Source organism: Cannabis sativa, chromosome 5, assembly GCF_029168945.1.
Source record: "Cannabis sativa cultivar Pink pepper isolate KNU-18-1 chromosome 5, ASM2916894v1, whole genome shotgun sequence".
NCBI classification, from domain to species: Eukaryota; Viridiplantae; Streptophyta; class Magnoliopsida; order Rosales; family Cannabaceae; genus Cannabis; species Cannabis sativa.
In genome coordinates, this window is record NC_083605.1 from 75,151,353 (window position 1) to 75,173,056 (window position 21,704).

Sequence of the window (21,704 nt, forward strand, 5' to 3'; positions counted from 1 at the left end):
AGCAGAATTGAGCTGTATAATAACATTATTAATTTAATCCAAAAGATATAAAGATTAATTTATTTCAAATTTTTGCCTTAATTTTTTTTTTTTTTTCTAAAAAAAAACATTATTCTGTGTATCATATAAACTACATATGTTTATATTTATACATAAACAAAAATATATATCTTCAAATTATTTAAGATATATTATTTCTGAGATCTCCTTTAGATATACTATTACAAAGTCAAATTAATTCATCACATTAAAAATTTTGTTTATTAAACATTATATATATATTTATATATTTATGAGGAGTGTTAATTACAATTTTATAGTTAATTTTGATGTTCGAAATTACACATCGAAATATTATTTTTACGTGATATACGTTATAATCACAGTATAATAGCTATAAATTTTTGAAAATTTTGAATGGTTTACAATACCAAAAATAGATTTTCTGATATATTCTAGTTTTCTACGCATGTTCAAAAAACTTCAAACGTATTTTCGATACTGTGAATTTTTCGAAAATTTTCAAAAATTTACAAGGATGATTTTGTAAACATAAGGAATACTGCCATGTAAAAAAATATTTCGACATGTATTTTTAGGTACGAAGATTGACTAAAAGATTATATTAAAAGATTTAAAGTATCACTTTCGTTGAAAAAAAATGAAACAAAAAAAAAAGATTGCTTTGTTCCTAAGTTTAATGGAAATGAAAAAAAAAAAAAAAGAAGAGTACATGTTGATATTTTTTAATAAATATTGGTTATATATAAATGTGTTTTTTTTATTATTAATAATTCTTTTTATTTTTGAGTTGTAGTTTACGTATCGATTTTTAAACATACAAAAATTTGTCATTAATTTATGTTAATTGAAGAGTTGAAAATGATGAACAATAAATGGTAAGAGACTTTCACCTTAATTTAATAAAATTAATTAACTTATTGGGTATGTATGACTAATTAAGCTATATTAATGGATCTTATCAAAAAGAAGGAACAAATATCTAGTGTTCCTAAAATATCTTAGAAATAAAATAATAATAATAATAAATTAATAAATGGTCAATGGTATTATAAGATTAATATAATGTATAACATTACACATGAATAATATTTGCTGTCCTATATTTCTATTTGTATTATTCAATATTTATAAGGATCATAGTTAATTATAAGATAGAATTACTTCATAAAACACCCAATTTTTATCCAAAAAAAAAAGTGACTATTTTTCATAAAATTCAACAAGTAATTCAAGTTATCTTTATGAACTCCTTCATTGAAAAAAATAAATAAATAAATAAAACTTTTATACTTACTTCGATTCATCAAATTCACATATATATTAACCTTTATTAATTAAGATTTAAAAAGTCTTTTTTTCATGTAATAAATAATTTTATTGTTGAGAGTCTAATAAAACATTTGTCATCAGGACGGAACTAGAACAGAGAGTGTCATGATCTTCCCAAGTATTTTTAAAATTTTAAATTATATATAAAAATAAATAAAATATTTTTTTATAAAGGAATTTCTTCCAACCAAAAAATATTATTTTTCTTGCATGTTTCGCTAACACATGTACTCCAATATTACCATTTCGCATTACATGTTGAAGATATACACCCAGAAAAATAGATAACAAGAAATTAATAAATCTGATAATACAACTCTATTAGGAGACACCCTCTGAAAAAGAATGGTCAACAATTTAGCATCACTCTCTACAAAAAAATCTCAATTACAAGTACCGCTTTAAAACATAAGAACTTGATAAAGTTTTTTTTTTTTTTTAAGAAGAATAAAAACTAGCTAAAAATTTTGCAAAACACTCCAATAAAAAACCATCATAGTCATGAACAGGCCGGCCACGTGCATAGGCAAGTTAGACCCGCACCTAGAGTCCAACCTGCCTATGCATAAGAACTTGATAAAGTTTTAATTTTTTTTTTAAGAAGAATAAAAACTAGCTAAAAATTTTGCAAAACACTCCAACAAAAAACCATCATAGTCATGAATAGGCCGGCCACATGCATAGGCAGGTTAGACCAGCACCTAGGGTCCACTCATTTTAGAAGCCCAAATTAAAAAATATACATATTTTTTTATTAATTTTTAAAAATATCATTTATCTTTATAGTAAGGACCTAAAAAATTTTTTGTCTATAGCACATTTCAACTCAAGACCGACCCTCATCATGAACCAAAGCGTGAAAACTAATAATATCATTTTCAATTCAAATAGCATCATTCACATTTAATTTTAACCAATAATAATTGTAAAGATTATAAACATTATTGGTTATTAACTTATATTATCATTATCCAATCATTTGTTTGGGAATATGGGTTATTATTATTATTATTTTATTGAAAGGAGGAATAGGGGATATTATTATTAGTCTTTATATATATATAACTATTTTGTTGAAATTATTAACAAATTACAATTACATAATAAATATAATTAGCATATAATATACATTGTAAGAAAATTGTTAAACTTAAAGGCCTCTAGTTTGGTGATCTAAAGCTCAAACAAGACCCACATTTGACCTTGTTCATCATCATCATCAATATCTTCTTGTAGAAATAATAAATACATTAATTTGGTTTGACCAATCAAATAATTTTAGATTGATATTCTTATCAACTCAAAATGAATTTTGAAAATGCAGTAGTGTTCTTTTAATTCTTCATAAACTCTTCTTGTTCAACCGTTATGGACCAACTTATCAACTACCAACTACTACCCACCTAAGAAAATATGTACATATACATTTCTTTTGAAAAATTAAAATTTATACATATATGGGTTATTATTATTATTATTATTATTATTTTATTGAAAGGAGGAATATGGGATATTATTATTAGTCTTTCCCTTTTATTGAGAGGAGGAATATGTTATTTTTAATATTTTATTATTAAATTTAGTTATTGTATTCTATCATAAACCTTTTATATTTTTTTTACATAAACTTTTTACGTTTATTTTTTTGTTGGTTTATATAATAAAATCAATAATAAAGCTATTATTATTTTATATATATTAATAAGAATATTAAATTTTGTATCAAATTTTGTAATTTTAAATTAAAATACAATACTAAAAATTGGTGCAAATATATCACAAAATTATTACTAATGTTAAATATAACATAATTTTTACATATTCTATGGGTGAGTTGAAGGTTAATTGTGATGCTGCTCTTTTTTTAAGGGAGAAGAGTCATGGCTTGGGGTGGATTGCTAGAAATCATGCTGGTTTGTGCTTTGCTGCTGTTGCCATCGACCCCATTGTTGCTGAAGCAATGTCGATGAAGGAGGCGCTGAGCTGGGTTAAATCTAACTGGGAAGAAGGAGGCGTCGTTGAAGAGTTTTGTCCTACAGCGGTGGTTATGGAGTCAAACTGTCTTTTATTGGTTAATACTATCAATAGTAAAAGCCAAGTTCTTTCTCCTCCTAGTCTTATTATTTCGGGTTGTATTAATCTTATACGGTCCATTTCTATTTTTCATGTTTCAGTTCAGTTTGTTAAGCGATCTGGATCAAACCAAGCGACTAATTGGTTAGCTCGTTCTTCTGGTTCATGTCTTGATCGTATTTCCAGTAGGGGGTCTATCCCTTCTGGTTTGAAAGCTATTTTGTTAGCTGATTTACTTTAATGAAAGTTACAATCTTTGTTTCAAAAAAAAAAAGATGCAAATTGACACAACAAATAATTATTACTAATGATAATTCAAAAATTGTATTAAAGTAAGTCATTAATATTAAATGACAATAATGTAAATAAAATATATGTATTAATTGTATGCTAAATTTGGAGCAATACTATATTTTGTGTCAAATTTAGTCTAACTTTTAGTACTCGTTAAATTTTACACAAGTTTTAGCACACCATAAAAAAAAAGTTGCACCACTTATTTCGTATCCATTGAATATGCTCTTACGATGAAACCTGAACTATTAGTATTATCAAATCATACTTTCTTAATTTTGTGTCCCTATAATTATCTATCTAATGATATTTTGAATAGATAATAGAACTTAGTATAGCTTATATGCATGTAAAAAAAAATGAAAATGCATAGAAATTAGGATTGTGACAAGTGATTGGCTTATAATAATAATAATAGTACCATACCATATCTCAACATGGGCTCCATTTCCATGGTGACCCTTTAATAAAGATCATTCTGCATGACAAACAAGACCATTTCATATAGAGAGTTGTCACAATTTAGAAGTAAAGTAACTAAAAGAATTATGGACTCTTCCATTTTCTAATTAAGCCATGGAATTAAAATGATAAACACATAAACACGTTTAGTACGTCGTATTGTATTGTATTATATTGTATTGTTAGATTGTATTGTATTCTATTATATTGTATTAGTATTATTTAATACAATACTATATTTGGTATTGACTTGTATTAATAGATTATGTAAAGTTACAATATATTTCAATACACTTGACCCCAATACAAACTACGGGTCAAATCTGGGTCCAAGTCCGGGTCCGAGTCCGGGGTCTAGGTTTGGGGTTCAGGTCCGGGTTTAGGTTCCAGTCCAAGTATGGGTCCCAGGTCTGAGTTTGGGTCCGGCTCCATGTTCGGATTCAGGTCCAGGTCCAAGTCCGAGACGAGGTCTGGGGCCAGATTCGAGTCCAGGTCAGAGTCTGGGTCCGGGTCTCCATCTTAAGTCCGGCAATCGGGTCTGGTCTCGAGTCCGAGTCGTGGGTCTGGGTCTGGGTCCAGATCCCGAGTCTCGAGTCCGGGTCTAGGTCCAAGTCCGAGTCCCAGGGTCCGAGTCGGAGATTGGTGTTGACCCCTAATCCTTTGTAAATATTATGATGCAAGCTAATACAGACCATTTTTTGTGAATTGAATAATACAATATACATACATTGTATTAAAAAATTTAGTCGTAATTAATACAATACATTAGTTTATCCAAACATAGTATTATTTATTATTTAATACAATACGACCCTTATACAACATACCAAACAAATCCAAAATGACCAATATAGTCACCCTATAGTCATATATGGTATCTATATTCACTAATCTTTTATGCCTTTTTATTTTTATTTTTATTTTTATTTTTGAAACACTATTCTTTTATGCCTTGGATCACAAGTTATACGTATGACCAATTATATTAGAATAGACTAATTATATCTTATTTTGAAACTATAGATAATTAATTAATCCATTCTAATAAATTATTTGAAAATTTTGCAACAAAAATCCTTATATAGCTCATTTTGTTGCATTTTAATCACTAATTACATCTTTTTTTTTTGTGGCAAAAATTTTTATATTGTTTATTTTGTTGCAATTAAACTCTTATCTAAATTTTTGACAGTAAAAATTCTTATGTAGTTCATCATTAGTAGCAAAAATTTCAACCGTTATATATTTGATACAATATTAGTCTCTTAAACTGAAAACAACAAATGAACTAATATTATAACAAAATGACTTTTGCCACTAAAGATGAATTACATAATATAAATTACCCCTAAAAAGATTATCTAGGGATTTAAGTACAATTAAATGAACAATATAAGAATTTTTACTACTAAAATTTATCTATAAAAATTTAAGTATAACAAATACTTATATAGCAAATATCTCCTATTATAATAGGGTTAATATAACTTAGTGTCACACTCTCCTACCTTTGCAAAAAAGGTAATATCTTTTAAATATTAACATCAACTTTCTATCTACATAAATAAATATCATAATTAAAAGCAACAATAATAATAACTCATGGTCCACCATACATGACTATACTTGTGATTGTATGAATTTTGATATCTTATTCAATTGAAATATAAATCTGTTTAGACAATTTTGTCTAAAAGAAAATTACATTAAATGTAGGAGTTTTTTTGGTAGTGTCAAAACCGTAATGAAGTTTATATTATATAAATGGTTACTTCAAAGTAATAAATAATCTAGTATTGATAATGACTTATTAGGACCTATTTCTCTCTTTCATTAGAGAAATTAACTAACCCTCTCATATTTTAGGTAAAAAAAAAAAACAAATAAGTCACTATTTGAAAGAATATTACACTAAGAGCCAAAGCAAAAAAAAACAAAAAACAAAACCTCACAAGTCAATATCTTGAAGGTTTGGTTTCACCAGATGATGGGAGATTTCTCATCATTACCTCTTTTTGTTTTTCTTCCTTCCCTTTACTTGCTTTTCTAAACTTTTAAGCCTCTGGCTGATAACCGAGGTTGAAGAAATTCTTCGGTCAGTAAGCTTTGTTGGTTCAGCAGTTGTCGAGATTTGTTCCTGTGTCATTGCTGGAAATTGTTTCGTCTGTGAAACTGACGCAGGTTGTTTCGTCGGTGAAACTGCCGTAGATTGTTTCAATGATGAAAACAAAGATGCAAAGGTAGTTGGGGTTGATTGTTGGGAAGTGCTTGCCTCCACAACTGGTACTTCAGGAATACCAAGAAACTTCTTCACCTCGGGTCTTTTAAGCGCTGCCCAAAATTTTCACAAACAGAACCGGTCTTTTAGTGTGCACAACAATGAAAGCTTCCCACAATACAGAATACATAAGATGCAAGAAAATCGCTCTTTATTGCCCCAAAAGTGGCTTGAAAAGGACTTACCAAGACCATAAAAAAGCGAAAAGATGTTGGATGTAATCCAGTAACAGAATATAGCCTGCATAGTCAAAATGGGAGTAAATTCATCATTCTGTCCTTAATGTAACACTCTTCATCAAGTCATAAAATTAGTAAACTCGGGAGTAGGACATTTCTGCACATGGCTCAAGACAAGGTGGTTAAAGCTTGAAAAGGATACCGACCCAATAAAATGTACTTGAAAATTTACCTGTGGAAAACTAGCTGTGAATGGAATCGTCGCAACTGCCAAACCCCTTGAAACATTTTTCATAGTACCAGCAATAGGATTTCCTTCCAAACCTTCTTGCATATTGCACTGGCGAAATGTACGAATTTAGTTAGTTAAACTCGTTAAGAGTCCCCTAAATTACATGTTAATAGGAGTTAACAGAATTCGAATAAGTAAGACATCCACCTCTACTGTAATTAAAAACGACAATCCTGTCAAAACTGGAAGTACGTATAAGGCGTCTGGAATTGTGAGGTCAACAAACCAGAACGCTCCACCGCTTTTAAAGGATGGCACTTTTTCTGCCATATTATTTATCTGGAAAAGATGCAAAGTTATCAGAGATATTTAGACACCACCAACTCAAATAGTTTCATCATTCAGGTAATCTTAAGGGAGCAAGATGTATCTTACTGCAAGGAAGAAACTGATGAAGACAGGACCTTGAATGAAGAGACCTTTTAGTGGAGTAAAGGGACTAACACCATACCTACAATGCCCAAAGAAACAACAAAAGTTATATCATTATAAATAAACTGTAAATTTGTTCAAATTTTCCTATTCTTATATTCAGTAAGCTACGATTCAGGATTCAAATAATATAGAAGTAAAGATTCAAAGCCCAGAGTTGTTGGGCTTATACACTAAGCCTTTAGCAATAAGCTACACATGAAAACTAGTCACTTACTCATGAAAAATCTTCTGCATTCTCTTTTGACCCTCAATGGTACTTATGTTCTGAAAAACGAAAAAAAAAAATTATTAAATGGCAATATCTTGAAGCATGTAAAACTAAAGTTCACAGCAGAAATATAAGCCAGAGACTTAAAGCTTAATCGCTAGTAGGTTATCAGTGGTCAGAGAATACAAAAAACTATTAACATCTAGATAACCCTTAAACCTTTCTAAGAAAACGAAAACTTTAGTATGGTTTGGACATATCAACAAAAATGAAAAATAATAATAATGAACAATAAATAAATCTAACATCAGACTTGTATATGAGTTGTGAAGTAGGAAATACTAACTTTCGTAAAAAACATGCCAACTACTAAAAAAAAGTGAGGTTGTTTGAGCTTAATTAGTAAAACATCTTACCCCCTCCTGCATTTGTTGCTTAACATCCTCCAGGTGAGGCCTCATAATCTGCAAACATCCCACCCACAATTATAATCACAATAGGTATGCAGCCATAAATACAAGAACAAAAACAAACTTGCAGCAGACTTTTCTTCGGTTTAATCCAAAGCTAGACTAGAGTATGACTAAATTTAAATAAAGAAGATTTGTGTTGTCTTCTGAAGCAAGTAACCAACTGTATCTATGAGGAATTCAACACGGTCATAACCATATTTGGGGACCAGGAAATTATAGCAATTGCTATTTAGGTACTCAAACCTCATGGAAGCAAACCATATGTCTAACCATTTGAGTTTTGGGAGAAATACATGCTTAATAAGACTACAAAAGCACAGAGCGAGAAAACTTTGGACGATAATTAAAGATGTGTAAAACATAAACAGACAGCAAAAAGATTGCCATCAAAAGAAACTTGAAGCAAAACACAATCATACACCTTTGAGTTTACAACATACTTATATTTTTAAGCTAGGCTCCCTATCTAACAAAACAATAATTGACCGCGAAACTATAGAAATTGCTATGTATTTACCTCGAGTTTACAATAATAAAGTAGGAAGAAAACTGGCAATAAACATGAAAATAAGTTCATAAGAAAATGTGGCATGAACCAACAACAAACATAAACTTACAGATAGCTTAGAGGTAGCTTTAAGTTGATTTATTAAAAGTGGAATAGTTGCCCCTCGGATCATAAGCGTTGTTACAGCAATTGCAGCCCACCTGAAAATATATACAGATTTCAAATTTCAATATCATCACCAAAATAGAAAAAACAAAAAATGATAGCCTTAAATTGAAGAAAAACCAGGAGATATTGCACCTGTGCAAATATGTACAGATCAAATGGAACCAAAAAAATATACACACATGAAAAAAAGGAACTTCCACAGCAAACCACGATCATCACATACTGTTCTCTTAACTCTCTCTAACAAGTAAACTAAAATCTCAACTTAAGACAATTAGTCATAGGGGCGACAATTTGTGTCACGACACGCGAATTTGACACACATGAGGTTTTGTGGGTTTAACACGACACAAGTATTATGCGAGTCGTATTCGTGTTTTATCAATTTTTCGTGTTACGAATTGTACTCATGTTAGCCATATAAAATAAATTGAAAAAGTCCACATGACACAATGACACAAAAACATTAATTTAGCTTACAACGCCAACACAACATAAACGTGGGTTCAACAAGACACAAAATTATGTGAGTTGTATTGTGTCTGTGTTTTATAAATTTGGCAATTTTTCTGTAAATTTAAGATCTCAACACGACACAAATTCAACATGCCTTCAGACATTTTTTTCATCAGCAATTTCAATTTTTAATACCCTATTACCATAACAGAACAAGAATTAATTCCAAACTCATATATAAAAGAAGAAAGTCATCTCACCAATTCAAACCACCATAAGTATGAACAGCATCAATGAGATACTGCAACAACTGAACAGGCAAGTAAGAATCAGCAGCAGCAATGGCAACTTCATCAACCGCAGGGACCTGCGAAGCCGCAACCTGTACAGCCGCATCATTGAGAACCTCTGCCACGTCACTCACTATCCCAAAGCTAACCGAACCTTCATCAACATTCGTCGACATATAACGGTGAAAAGCAAAACCAGAGCTAGATGATATCAAAGCTTTCGAAAATCTTCGATCTTGACAAAACCCACCAAAACCCCCACACCCAATTTTACTAACTCCATTTCCAAAAAACCTTTTCTGTGAAGAAAATTCTCCATTAACGGGCTGAGGCTTCCGATCGTCGTCACGGAGAATATGAAAAACAGAGGGATTGCATTTCCGAGCTACGATAGTGGCTCTCGTCGAGAGACTACGACGATAAGCCATTGCTGTAATTGTAAATTCAAATTATTTAAGAAATTTCAGATCTTGTTAAACCCTAACATAACCCTAAAACCTCAGCTGAAAATCCTGATTCAATGAAAAGTAGTAATAGTTGCAGAAGATTTTTTACCTGAACGAGGAAGAGGGAAGCAAGTTCGAGTCTTGGGGCTTCGAATGAGTAGATGAGTGAGGAATCGGAAGCTGACGAGTTGGGCAACTCAGTCCGATTGTATTGGAAGAAGGCTGTACTCGCCGGTAAAAGGCTTTAGGGCTGGTCTTGATTTCTAAGCTCAGGCCCAACTAAATTCTTGGCCCATTTGTGGTCCACTATTATTGGAATAATTTCATAAATACACACCAAAAAAAGGATTATTTCACAAATACACAAAAATAACTAAAAGAAATTACAAAACTACAGTTATATAAAATTTAAATATTTTTACGATTTATATGATTTTATTTACAGAAAATATATCTTTTTATGTTGTACTTGTTAATTTGTTATTGATTTTTTATTATCTGTATGTAATCTATGTTATTTTTCTGAAACCTTCATGTAATTTTTTATTATCTTCATGTTATTTTTATAAAAAACCGTAAACCTAAAAATGTAAATTTTTTTACATACGATGATCGTACGTAAATTTTTCTTTTAATTGTAATATTTATTGCATAAATAAACCAAATTTTTTCATATTGCAGTATACTGTGTTAAGTTTTACTAGTGTTCTACTGATATTTTTTAGTTGTTCTACTGTTGTTTTGAGTTGTTCTGTTTTGTGTTTTACTGATATTTTATAAAAATACAGTATTTTTGAAAAATTTTCCGTGTGACAGTATTTTTATAAAAGTTAAGTCAAATTCCAATATTTTTGTAAGTTCCCCCACTTTTTTTATTAATGTTATATGTGGGTGTTATAGACAACATATTATCTTGAAGTGGTAATTATTACATTTTAAAAACAAAACATCTCTGCATTTTTAGTTTTCACTAATAACATTTGTTAATTTGATTTTCTATCATAAATTTCTTACATTTATTTTTTAAATAATAAATAATAATTACCCCATTTTAGTGATGTGATTATTGAGATTTTTTCCTTTTACGCATTTCCACTTTTACCAAATTATGTAGAGATTGAGTGTGGTTCCCAAACATATAGGATAACAATACAAATTTACCATTATTATTAAACATTTTTATTTATTGCTTCATTATTAAATGTGCATTCATCACTGCTCAAATTTACGAAAAAGAAAAAAAAAAACACTAAATCACATCACAATCAACAAATGTTATTAAAAAAAATAATAAGAAGAACAAAGACTACCCTTAAACAAAAAAATTGTAAAACACTACCCTTAAACAAAAATGTTTCACTACTCATCTAAGATCCACATTGATATTATTAGTACATATAACAACAAACAACCCATATCTGAAATCTACTTCCAAATATGTACAAAACAAATAAAATTTTTATTCTAAGAAGTTTGTAAAGAAGAAGAAGAAGAAGAAATTGAAGTAGAAGGACTAACAAGATGAGAAGAAGAAGATTGTGAAGAAGCAGAAGTGACACTATTGTCAGTGTCCGGAGAATTACGGCAAAGTGGGCAAGTGGCATTCATTTTAAGCCACTCATCAACACAACCAGCATGGTAATAATGGTTACATTCAGGTATAGTTCTCAAAGTTTCTTTAGGTTCATACTCACACAAACATATTGGGCAAGTGTTATCATTGGGCTTTGGTAATCTCTTACTCTCACCCAATTCAATCTTTGGGAATGATTCAATTGTGGGCCCATCATAGCCCATTACCACCACCACCGGCATAGGTTGCTCCGGCTCGGAGAAGGGTTGGCCGCGCCGCTGCTGCCGTTGCCCGCAAGCTCTTACTCTTCCACATAAGAAACTTGCTAACCCAATTATGCATAGGAGTCCTGGTATTCCAACTCCTATGATTATGCCATATTTTGCACCTCTTGGAAGACCTGAAAAGTCAAACATTTATGTTATGGTTAGTGACACTTTGTCTAATCAAACTCAATTTAAATCCAACTTATGGTTGAGTGGAATGTAATGAGCATTAAATTGTCATATCTGTATTTTTGGTCAGAATTTGACACTTCTCCAAATACCAATATGGGAGAGTGTTATTCTTGGACCAATGTAAAAATCATTATTGGGCTTCCCAACTTCTTGGTTAGCTTTTAAGATGTTTTTAAAACACATGGGTCCACAAATTTCAACATAAAACCAAAAAAAAAAAATTGGTTTTTTTCTTCTCAACTTTATAAATTATTTTTTATATCCTTCCTAGAAAAATAAAATGTCAAATGTCAACAAGCAAGTCCAAAAAATTAAGGTGTTTTTAAACATGTTATGGCCCACTTTCCAAAAAAAAAATGTAGAAAATTACAGCATATAGTCATACATTTTTTTTTGAAAAATATTTAAAATAAAAAAATAATATTTTTTGATGGAAAATTAAAACACTAACTTTGAAGAGAAAGACCTAAAATTGACAAAGATAATAGCTTGAAGTATTTAAAAAAATCACTTCATATATTATTTTTTTATTTTTTTTTCAATTTTATAGTTTGAGTTGCTCTATTAGTTTCTATATGAGTTATTATATGGATTTAGATTACGATTTAAGGTGGCGTTTGGTTAGAGGTAATAAAATGAAATGGAAAAGAAATAATTTTCATTCCATTATTTTGTTTGGTTGCATTTAAAACTATTAGAATACCATTCCGATGGAATGGTCTTTCCATCATTTTGGTGGAATGACTATTCCATTTTAAAATAGAAGGAAAGGTCATTCTAATGTAAGATTTGAAAAAAATTAATAATTTTTTTATGCATTTTAAATTTTATTTCATTCCATTCCTATTGTAATTCTCATTCTCATTCCTATTTTTATATTTTCATTCCTCACAATCAAAAGCCATCTAATTTGTTTCGTTAATTGATACATGCGTTACTATTTGAAATTCTATAAAAATACAAAAATAAAAAAAAAAAAAAAAAAAAACTACTTTAAAATCTTTATAAAAAAAAAAAAAAACCAAACAAAAAAAAAGATCCTACAAGAAAAATGACACAGTCACTTATTCTATACACTCGAAATATACATGATAATATAATTTGCATATTAGCTCATTTATAAAAATAATAGATCTAACATCAAGAAATGTAAATTAAATGATAATTTGATTAATTCATTTTGAGAAATGTGAATGATTTTTAATTTTTATTATTTGTTTTCTTCTAGAAACGATGCCGGCTTGAACTAATTCAATTGACTGCGTACGTACCATATATATCAGCAATTTACGCGGCATATTCTAATATAACGCCACGTGTCAACTCACATTGACTAAGGACTATCTTGAAAGCGATTTTATACCGTCGGACATTTAGCCCATGTTAAGTGATGTGTGAAGAGGAGTAGTGGATCCCACACGCACACCCCAAAATATTGACTGTCTTTTAGTTTACTTCGTCAACGGAAACATTGCTTCTTCTCAGGTTAATAATCCCCTATACTCAACTCCACCGTAAACACATTATAGAAAAAAATCATGATGAAGATTACTATCAGAATGTACTTACATATGCCATCCAACTAGAATAGCTGATTGTCTATTTGAAAAATGTACTTTATCAGATAAGAGAATTTAATTGCACTGAAAAACTTATAAAGATATTTTATTAATTTATTTTAACAAATTTTATTTTTTATAAAATATATATATATAATTTACACTAATTGTTTTCTTCTAATTTAATTTATAATCTTAAATATTATGACAAAAAAAATTAAAATAGATAATTATATAAAATTTGACTTAAAAAATTATATATAAAAAAATAAGTATTGAAATTAACACAAATAATAAAAAAAAAAAATTAATAATAAAATATTTTTATAATTTATTTTGTGATAAGTAAATAAAACTTCTCAATATAATACTTAAAAAATTTCTTAGAAATTTTTATAAAAATATAGAATTTTGAATAAAAATTTACAATTAAACTCATTGGGAATTTTTTATCTTTTTATAAAATAATATAAAATAACAAAACAGAACAGTTAAAAAAATAGTAGAACAACTAAAAAACAACCGTAGAATAACAGTGAAAACTTAACTCAGAATATAGTATAAAACTTACACGGTATTTTTGAAAAAAAATTCCGCTCTACTATGGCACTCCCTGACCCCGTCTTAAACTTATTTAGTATTTTTTTTTTTATATTTTGTTATTTATATTTGTATTTTTTAGTATATTAATATTTTTATTTATAAATTTAATGTTGTGTTTTGAATAATAATTAATTTATTAAATGTTATTAATGTGCAATATTTTTAAATTTTATATAATTTAATATTTTTATTATAAATTATATTATTTATTACGAGTTTCGTCATCCCGTCCCCGCCTCCAGGACGAGATTCTTAACAGTAATGGAAATGAAATAGCACTCCCCGCCACCCCTCCTTAATAATAATAATAATAATAATAATAAATAAATAATTAAAACATACTGCGATTCGACGAAACGGAGCATCCGAAAGACTCGATCTGAAACCCGCAATCTCCACCACGCGCGACGCAATCTCTGCAATCCGGGTTGATCCACCACGACAATTTGATATCTCCAGTTATATCCGAAAAATTAACGGGCGGAACGTACGGACGAGGAACCATAGCCGTAGAAATCACAGTGCAAGTAAGTGGTGACGGTGAATCTAGTATGATATAGTGGTAAAGCACAGTTGGAACGGCGAAAACGGAGAATTCGTCGTTTCCGTCACTCAGACAAGAAATAGGGCTGAGATCATACTTAATCGTCGACATATAATCTAAGGAACAATTAAGAAACGTGTAATTTTCAAGTCGATCGACTACGAAAGGATCGGTACTGTTGAAGAGATTGAATTCTCGATTCAAGAATCGTTTGGGTAAGCAACCGCCAGGGTCGTTGATGGAGAGACTCTGTTCTTCGTAATTGATTTGGCGAACGGTGAATTCGCCTGAGCTGAGACTGATGATTGTTTCGTTTTGGTTGTTGCAGGAAAGATCGATGCCTATTCGGTTGCTGCATCGATTTCGTTGCGATGTGTTTCTGTTTCTTAATCGGAATGGGAAGTGAACTGGTGGTGGATTAGTTGCTCCGGTACAGGTTAAAGAATCGCAGTTGTTGTTGATGTTCTCTGCTGTTGTTAGCTGAGAAAGAGAGAAGTGAAGGAGGAAGAAGAAGAGTAGGAAGATTGTGTGAGACGCCATTGATGGAGCTTTAGTTAGTTGCAGAAGAAGAAGTTGGTGTGTTCTTGGGTCTTATAAGAGAGGTTTTGATTAGGTGTATCGCGGAGGGACTTGGTTAAGTACAACCGGTTAGAGGTTTTGTTTTGTCTAATTTGTTTTACTACAAGGTGGTGATCAAATAAATAGCATATATTGTTGTCTTTGATTAATATTGGATTGTTGTTTGAGTAAGAAATGTTCTTATTAATTATTACATTTGTCGTAGGATTATTTAAGAATAATAATAGAAAATATTGCATAATAAACTAAAAAATTGAAAAAAAAAAAATTATAAAAATATAAAATTTTATTTTTACTTTTTTTACTTTTTTATTTACAAAATTAGTTCTTCAGTTATTAATAATAAATTATTTTTGTTGATTATTATATTGTTTATTTATAGTTGGTATGAGATTGTTTTCTATTGTTTTACAGTTTATTTATAGTTAATTTATAGTTGTAGTGAGATTAATTTGTTATTATTTTTTGACTATTTGCTAAACAAAATATATTTTTATAATTTTATAATTTTAGAAGGCTATTTTTGTAATAAAAAATTTTAGGTTGTAAAATTATAAATAAAACATAGAAAAAAAAAAGAATTTTTAAAAATTTCTCGTAATAATATACACTCAAATTTGATACACATTAAAACAATTGGTACCCTAATTTATTATTATTATTAGTTAATAATTGGATAAATATTATTTTAGTATAATTAAATTTATTAGAAAATAAAATTATGTGTGTTTTGTTCTATATTATTTATGTGTAAGTGATATATGTGTGTTTTTGGCATACAAGTTAACTCCACAATAGGGTTTTAGTAATTATATAAATGCTACCTTGTTTTAATTAAATTTATCAAAAAAAAAAAAATTGTATGTTTATTTTTGTCTCACATTACCTAAATTTTAACCGTTGGATAAATGCTACTTTGATATTATTAAATCTATAAAATAATAAAATAATTTCAAAAAATAATTTTAGGAGAAGTGGTTTTCATATTTTTTTTCATAAGAACTTTTGATAGGTTATTTTTTCTTTTTTTTAAAAAAATGTTGAAAAATTAGTTTTCAAATTAGAATTTTGACATATAATAATTTTAAGGAATAATTACATAAAGTATAATTTGTTGTAAAAAACTTACATTTTTAACTTTAAAGATTTTTGTATATATATTTTTACGGTTTTATGAAAAAAAAAATAACACAAAAATAATAAAATAATTGCATAAAAGTAAAAAAAAAAAAAAATAACATCAAAACAACAATAAAAAAATCAACAACAAATTAACAAATATACAATATAAAAATATGTTAAAAAACTGTATTTTCTGTAAATAAATCATAAAAAATGTAAAAATATTTAAAATTCCATGTAACTATATTTTTATAATTTTTTTATTATTATCTTTGTGTATTTGTAAAATAATCTCAATTTTTAATGATATATAAATACTTTAAAAATAAATTGTCATTGAAGAATAATTTTGTATAATAATTATTCAAATAAAAAATAAAATATATATCGATGAAAAAAATGGAACAATATTAGCTGGCATAATATCTTATAGTTAACATAAAATAAATAACTAATATTTTACAAGGTGACAAAATTTTAGCATTTGAAATTTTTGTATAAAATATTTGATGGGACATATTTTTCCCATTTGGTCAAAGTACTCTTCGAAGAATTTTGTAGTTTTGTTTTTGTACAAGTGAAAGTTATATGAGATGAGATGTTAAGTCTTTTTATAATAATCCAAAAAAGACAATAAGAAAATTCTATTGGGTAGTAACAATTATTCATACTTAAAAAAAAAAAAAGAATGATAATGTATAATAGCTTAAACTACAGTGTAATTAGTATTTTTAGTACATGATGTTGTGAATGGTATATTAAGTCAACTATTTTGGTTACGTAACCTATAATTTAATAAAATAAAATGTTAAATACTTTTTCTTGTTGTCTTTTGCAAATAATAAAAAAATAAAAGAAATAAATAAGAAAATGACCGAGTTTTCTTGTGGAAAGAAATCTTAAGAAAAAACAAAACGAAATTAAAATAAAATTATGAGTCACTTCATTTAATTTTTATAATAACCTTAATAAAATTATCAGGCCGTCTCAAACTAATTAGCGATTTTGGACTAAAAAATATAATTGAATTTTTTATATATATATTTTTTTTGTATATATAATGATAAAAATTTAAAGTATAATATTTTGAAAACATGAATCTTTTATTTTAATAAAATATAAAATGTAGTATCTTAACAAATAAATTAAAAATATTTTTTTAATAAATAATATTAAAATATAAAATCTGATATTTTATAAAAATAAATTTAAAATATTTTTATTAAAAGATTTTTTGAACTTGGGTAGGAGCCTTGGGCGTGGGCCCTCCTACCCGACTATTGAACCGGTCCGGCCCTATTTCCACTAGAGACTTCACCTTGAACAGTTGATCATACTATCATAGATTTATAAGTAAAGAATTTAATTGATTTTACAATTTTCAACAATACATTTATAGTTCCTAATCCTATGATCAAGTCAAAACTCCCATCATTGGAAAAAAAAAAATACTCTTCAAAATAAGTTGAAAACCCTAAAAATGAGCACATATTATTTGAAGGTCATGATCAAATAGAAATCTCAATGTTATTAATGTTTATGCCAAAATATTTTACATATTATTTATGTACTTGTATACTCATGAATTTATTAGTCTATCATGCTATATTATTATATTAACATAGTATTATTAAATGAAACATGATAATTAATAATCAAACAAAGTCTAACAAATGAGTTTTGTCAAGAATTATGTAAGATATATTAGAAATTACAAAATCTATAGTTACTCATTTGTAACTCTAAAATATTTAGCTCGTAAACGATAAAAATATAAGTTGATAAATGGTAACAACAGATATATCTAACATGTCGTTTATCATGATTTTTTAGCTGAGGAAAGTTTGAACATTTTAACTATTTTATTTAGTGAACGCTTAATCCTGAACACTAACAGGTCATATATGCGCCTAAGACAGTAAAATTCATACCCTACTTAATAACACACTCCCAATTTTTAAATGAATATTGTTATTGGGCACACCTAGCATCTTCTATAGTAGGCACATTGGTCAACGATATTTTCCAAAAATTATTTTCTTAAATTATATATGACCTAATACTTAATTATATCAATAGCGATATGATACAAAAAAAATGTGCTAGACACCAATAATACCTTTTAGCATTTATCCTTAAAAATATGTTTTTGTTTACACTTAATAATTAAATATATATATATTTAATGCTTAGAGAATATATACATATATAAAAAGAAAAGAAAAAATTGGACATAGATCTTGAACAATATTAATTATTGATACACACTACTCTCCATGCTGTGTGGATGAGAATTTATTTTATTCACCTTATTTATTTATGTTTGTAATTATTTTTTTTATTTACTTGTTATATTTTATATTGAGTTATTTGTAGTTATTCACTTCTTCATCTATTATATATAGATTTGGAGTACATATAGTTGTTTTTATTTATTATTAGTATTAGTCGAACAATAGTACTAATATTTAGAAAAAAATATATATATCATATGGACTATTTTTTTTCATCGTCAATATTAATATTGAGATGAAACTCATCCATATTTAATCACTCTTCTCCTAAATTCTAACCATATCAATCATATTAGTTAGTATTTTTTGATTGAGTTGTAATATTGATTTCTTTGAATATTCTTCGATATATCATATATATATATATATATATATAATATAGCCATTTTGTTTGACAAAATGTTCATTTATTTTCCTGGTCTATTTCATATTTAGGTGAATTAATTAGAGCATATAAAGACTTTTACCAAGAATATTCTAATGTCTCGTGATGATCATGTATATATATATATATATATCTTTTCTTTCATAAATGTAGTTTATAGTTTGTTGTATTAAGAACATATTAATCTTATTATTTAAAATCAAAATTTAATAATCTTGGTCATTATACAAAAATCCACCAGTCAAACTCATTTTGAAACTATGAATTTTTTTAACAATAAGACATAAAGAAAATCACTCAGATATTAATTATTCCATGAGGAAATTAAAACATCAATAATCTTTTTTATGGAAAATTAAAACACCAATTTTGAAGAGCAAGAACTAAAAAAAATTAAGAAAGAAAATATCTAACATCAATTAATAAGGATACACTCACACTCATTTGATACACTCAAAATATACATTATAATAATATAATTTGCATTTTGCACCTTAAATCATATATAAAAATAAGAGGTCGTTTATTTTTTATTTAGTTTTGAATTTTTTTATTTAATTTTGAGTGTAAATGATTTTTAAAATCCCTTTAATTAATTAACGTACCGCATCAGCAATCTTAGTGGCATATTCTAATATAACGCCACGTGTCAAATCACACTGACTAATGGTCTTTTGAAACAGATTTGGACACGTTAAGTGATGTGAAGTAGCAAATAGTGGATCCCACACTCTCACCCTATTATATTGACTTTTTTTTTCACGACAAACAGTTGACTTTGTCAATAAAACACTGTTTTTCTTCTCAGGTTAATAATTTCCTGTGCTCAACCCTACCGTAAAGTGAACTCAAACAAAAAATACGCTGCTAATTAGATTTTCAGTCCTGGTACCAAATTATATGCTGAATTTTTTATTTGAATTATTAAAATTTTTATTAAGGTGTGGTTTGATAATATTTTATTTTTTAATTTTTTAATTACAAAAATATTCTATAACTGTTTTTATTTTTTTAATTTTAAAAACAAAAAATAAAAATATATTTTGTAAAGTTTAATTTTATTTTTTAATTTTATTTAAGTAGGGTCTGGGTCTGAGATCGAGTTTGAGTTTGAATCAAGGGCCGAGTTCGGTGTTAGGATTAGAGTCGAGTTTAGGTCCAATTTGTGTCTAAAATATTAATTAAAAACATTGTTCAAAAAAATATTAAAAATATTTCTTTTACTTTTAAAATTTTAAAATTTTAATTTCTAATTAAAAAATTAAAAATAATTTTATTATATATAATTAAAAAAGTGTTACGCCACTTAATATTTTTGTCTAATTTTATTTATGATAATCTAAAGTGAACGAAAATCAAAGACTAAAATTTTATACGTTAAATTTGGGGACTTAGTAAAATTAATAATCGTAAAGTTTAACGGAATTGAATATAATTAATTAAGCAAAGTAGAAACATACCGTGATTCGACCCGTTTGGAGAAACGGAGCACCCGCAATCTCCTCCACGCGCTAAGCAATCTCTGCAATTTGGGTCGACCCACCAAAGTTGGATATCTCCAGTTGTACCAGGCCAAAAAAACGGGTTGTACGGACGCGGAACCATAGCGGTCGAAATCACAGAACAAGAGCCTAACGGCGATTCTGACGGTGACGGTGAAAGTGATTGTGAATCTACCGTCATCGAACCTCTGTTATAGTAATAAAACATAGTCGGAACGGCGAAAACGGAGAATTCGCCGTCACTGAGACAAGAAATAGGGTTGAGATCGTACTTCATCTTCGCGATGAAATCCTTGGAGCAATTGAGAAACGTGTAATTTTCGACTCGATCGATTACGAATGGAAAAGTGTTGAAGAAATCTAATTCTCGATTCATGAATTGTTTGGGTAAGCAACCGCTAGGGTCGTTGATGAAGAGACTCTGTTCTTCGTAATTGATTTGGTGAACGGCGAATTCGCCTGAACTGAGCCTGATGATTGTCTGGTTTTGGTTGTTGCAGGAGAGATCGAAGCCTGTTCGGTAGCTGCATCGATTTGGTTGCGATGAGTTTCTGGTTGTCAATCGGAATGGGAAGTGAACTGGTGGTGGATTAGTTGCTCCGGTACAGGTTAAAGAATCGCAGTTGTTGTTGATGTTCTGTGCTGTTGTTAGTTGAGAAAGAGAGAAGTGAAGGAGGAAGAAGAAGAGTAGGAAGATTGTGTGAGACACCATTGATGGAGCTTTGGTTAGTTGCAGAGTAAACAAGAGAGAGAAGAAGAAGGAGTTGGTGTGTTGTTGGGTCTTATAAGGAAGGTTTTGATTGGGTGTATCGCGGAGGGACTTGGTTAAGTACAACCGGTTAGAGGTTTTGTTTTGTCTAATTTGTTTTACTACAACGTAATGATTAAATAAATTAGACTAAGTGTACAATACACCCATTAGAATAGGTGTTTAGATAGACTAATAATAATTTGTAAACTTTTATAAATTTTTGGGTAGTCCAAAAATAAGTTTTTACATATTTTATTGTATGGGCAATTTTAAATTTATTTTTGTTACGGTAAATTATTTAAATTTTTTTAAAAATTTATATGTTATCTTAAATAATTAATTACAAGTTTACGAGATCATAAAAAAATAAAGTAAAAGAAACAAATAAGAATCTATCAAAATAACAATTTAATTTAAGA

General features: G+C 28.3%; 2 protein-coding genes and 1 long non-coding RNA gene across 4 annotated transcripts; 1 reads left to right on the forward strand and 2 right to left on the reverse strand.

Annotated features, from left to right (window-relative positions):
* Positions 1–5,814: 5,814 nt before the first annotated feature.
* On the reverse strand, positions 5,815–10,216 carry LOC115716410 (mitochondrial inner membrane protein OXA1). Its single transcript, XM_030645195.2, has 10 exons — positions 10,025–10,216; positions 9,440–9,899; positions 8,665–8,755; positions 7,991–8,038; positions 7,581–7,630; positions 7,307–7,382; positions 7,079–7,210; positions 6,872–6,979; positions 6,646–6,700; positions 5,815–6,513 (listed from the first exon to the last, which is right to left on the reverse strand). Exons 2-10 carry the CDS (start codon positions 9,895–9,897, stop codon positions 6,188–6,190), a joined length of 1,344 nt encoding a protein of 447 aa, XP_030501055.2. The 5' UTR covers positions 9,898–9,899; positions 10,025–10,216; the 3' UTR covers positions 5,815–6,187.
* A 956-nt stretch (positions 10,217–11,172) lies between these two features.
* Positions 11,173–21,421, reverse strand: LOC115716411 (RING-H2 finger protein ATL20). Of its 2 annotated transcripts, none has more exons than XM_030645196.2 (2): positions 20,493–21,421; positions 11,173–11,888 (listed from the first exon to the last, which is right to left on the reverse strand). In XM_030645196.2, the coding sequence occupies exons 1-2, from the start codon at positions 21,244–21,246 to the stop codon at positions 11,380–11,382; spliced, it is 1,263 nt and encodes a 420-aa protein (XP_030501056.2). In that variant the 5' UTR covers positions 21,247–21,421; the 3' UTR covers positions 11,173–11,379. The 2 variants fall into 2 exon arrangements, with proteins under 2 accessions (XP_030501056.2, XP_030501057.2); XM_030645197.2 differs by lacking the exon at positions 20,493–21,421 and adding an exon at positions 14,451–15,192.
* Positions 14,424–15,406, forward strand: LOC133038069 (uncharacterized). The gene is made up of 2 exons (XR_009688028.1): positions 14,424–14,867; positions 14,981–15,406. It is a non-coding gene; the product is annotated as an uncharacterized LOC133038069 (long non-coding RNA).
* Positions 21,422–21,704: the final 283 nt, after the last annotated feature.

What these genes read in the sequence shown, in the direction of transcription:
- LOC115716410 (XM_030645195.2), bottom strand. Translation starts at nt 9,897, where the DNA reads ATGGCTTATCGTCGTAGTCTCTCGACGAGAGCCACTATCGTAGCTCGG. An exon ending in TCATCAGTTTCTTCCTTGCA is followed by an intron (nt 7,211 to 7,306) that starts GTAAGATACATC and finishes CATCTTTTCCAG; the next exon opens with ATAAATAATATGGCAGAAAA. An exon ending in CGTTTTTAATTACAGTAGAG is followed by an intron (nt 6,980 to 7,078) that starts GTGGATGTCTTA and finishes ACATTTCGCCAG; the next exon opens with TGCAATATGCAAGAAGGTTT.
- LOC115716411 (XM_030645196.2), bottom strand. Translation starts at nt 21,246, where the DNA reads ATGGTGTCTCACACAATCTTCCTACTCTTCTTCTTCCTCCTTCACTTC. An exon ending in TCCAAACGGGTCGAATCACG is followed by an intron (nt 11,889 to 20,492) that starts GTATGTTTCTAC and finishes TTGACTTTTCAG; the next exon opens with GTCTTCCAAGAGGTGCAAAA.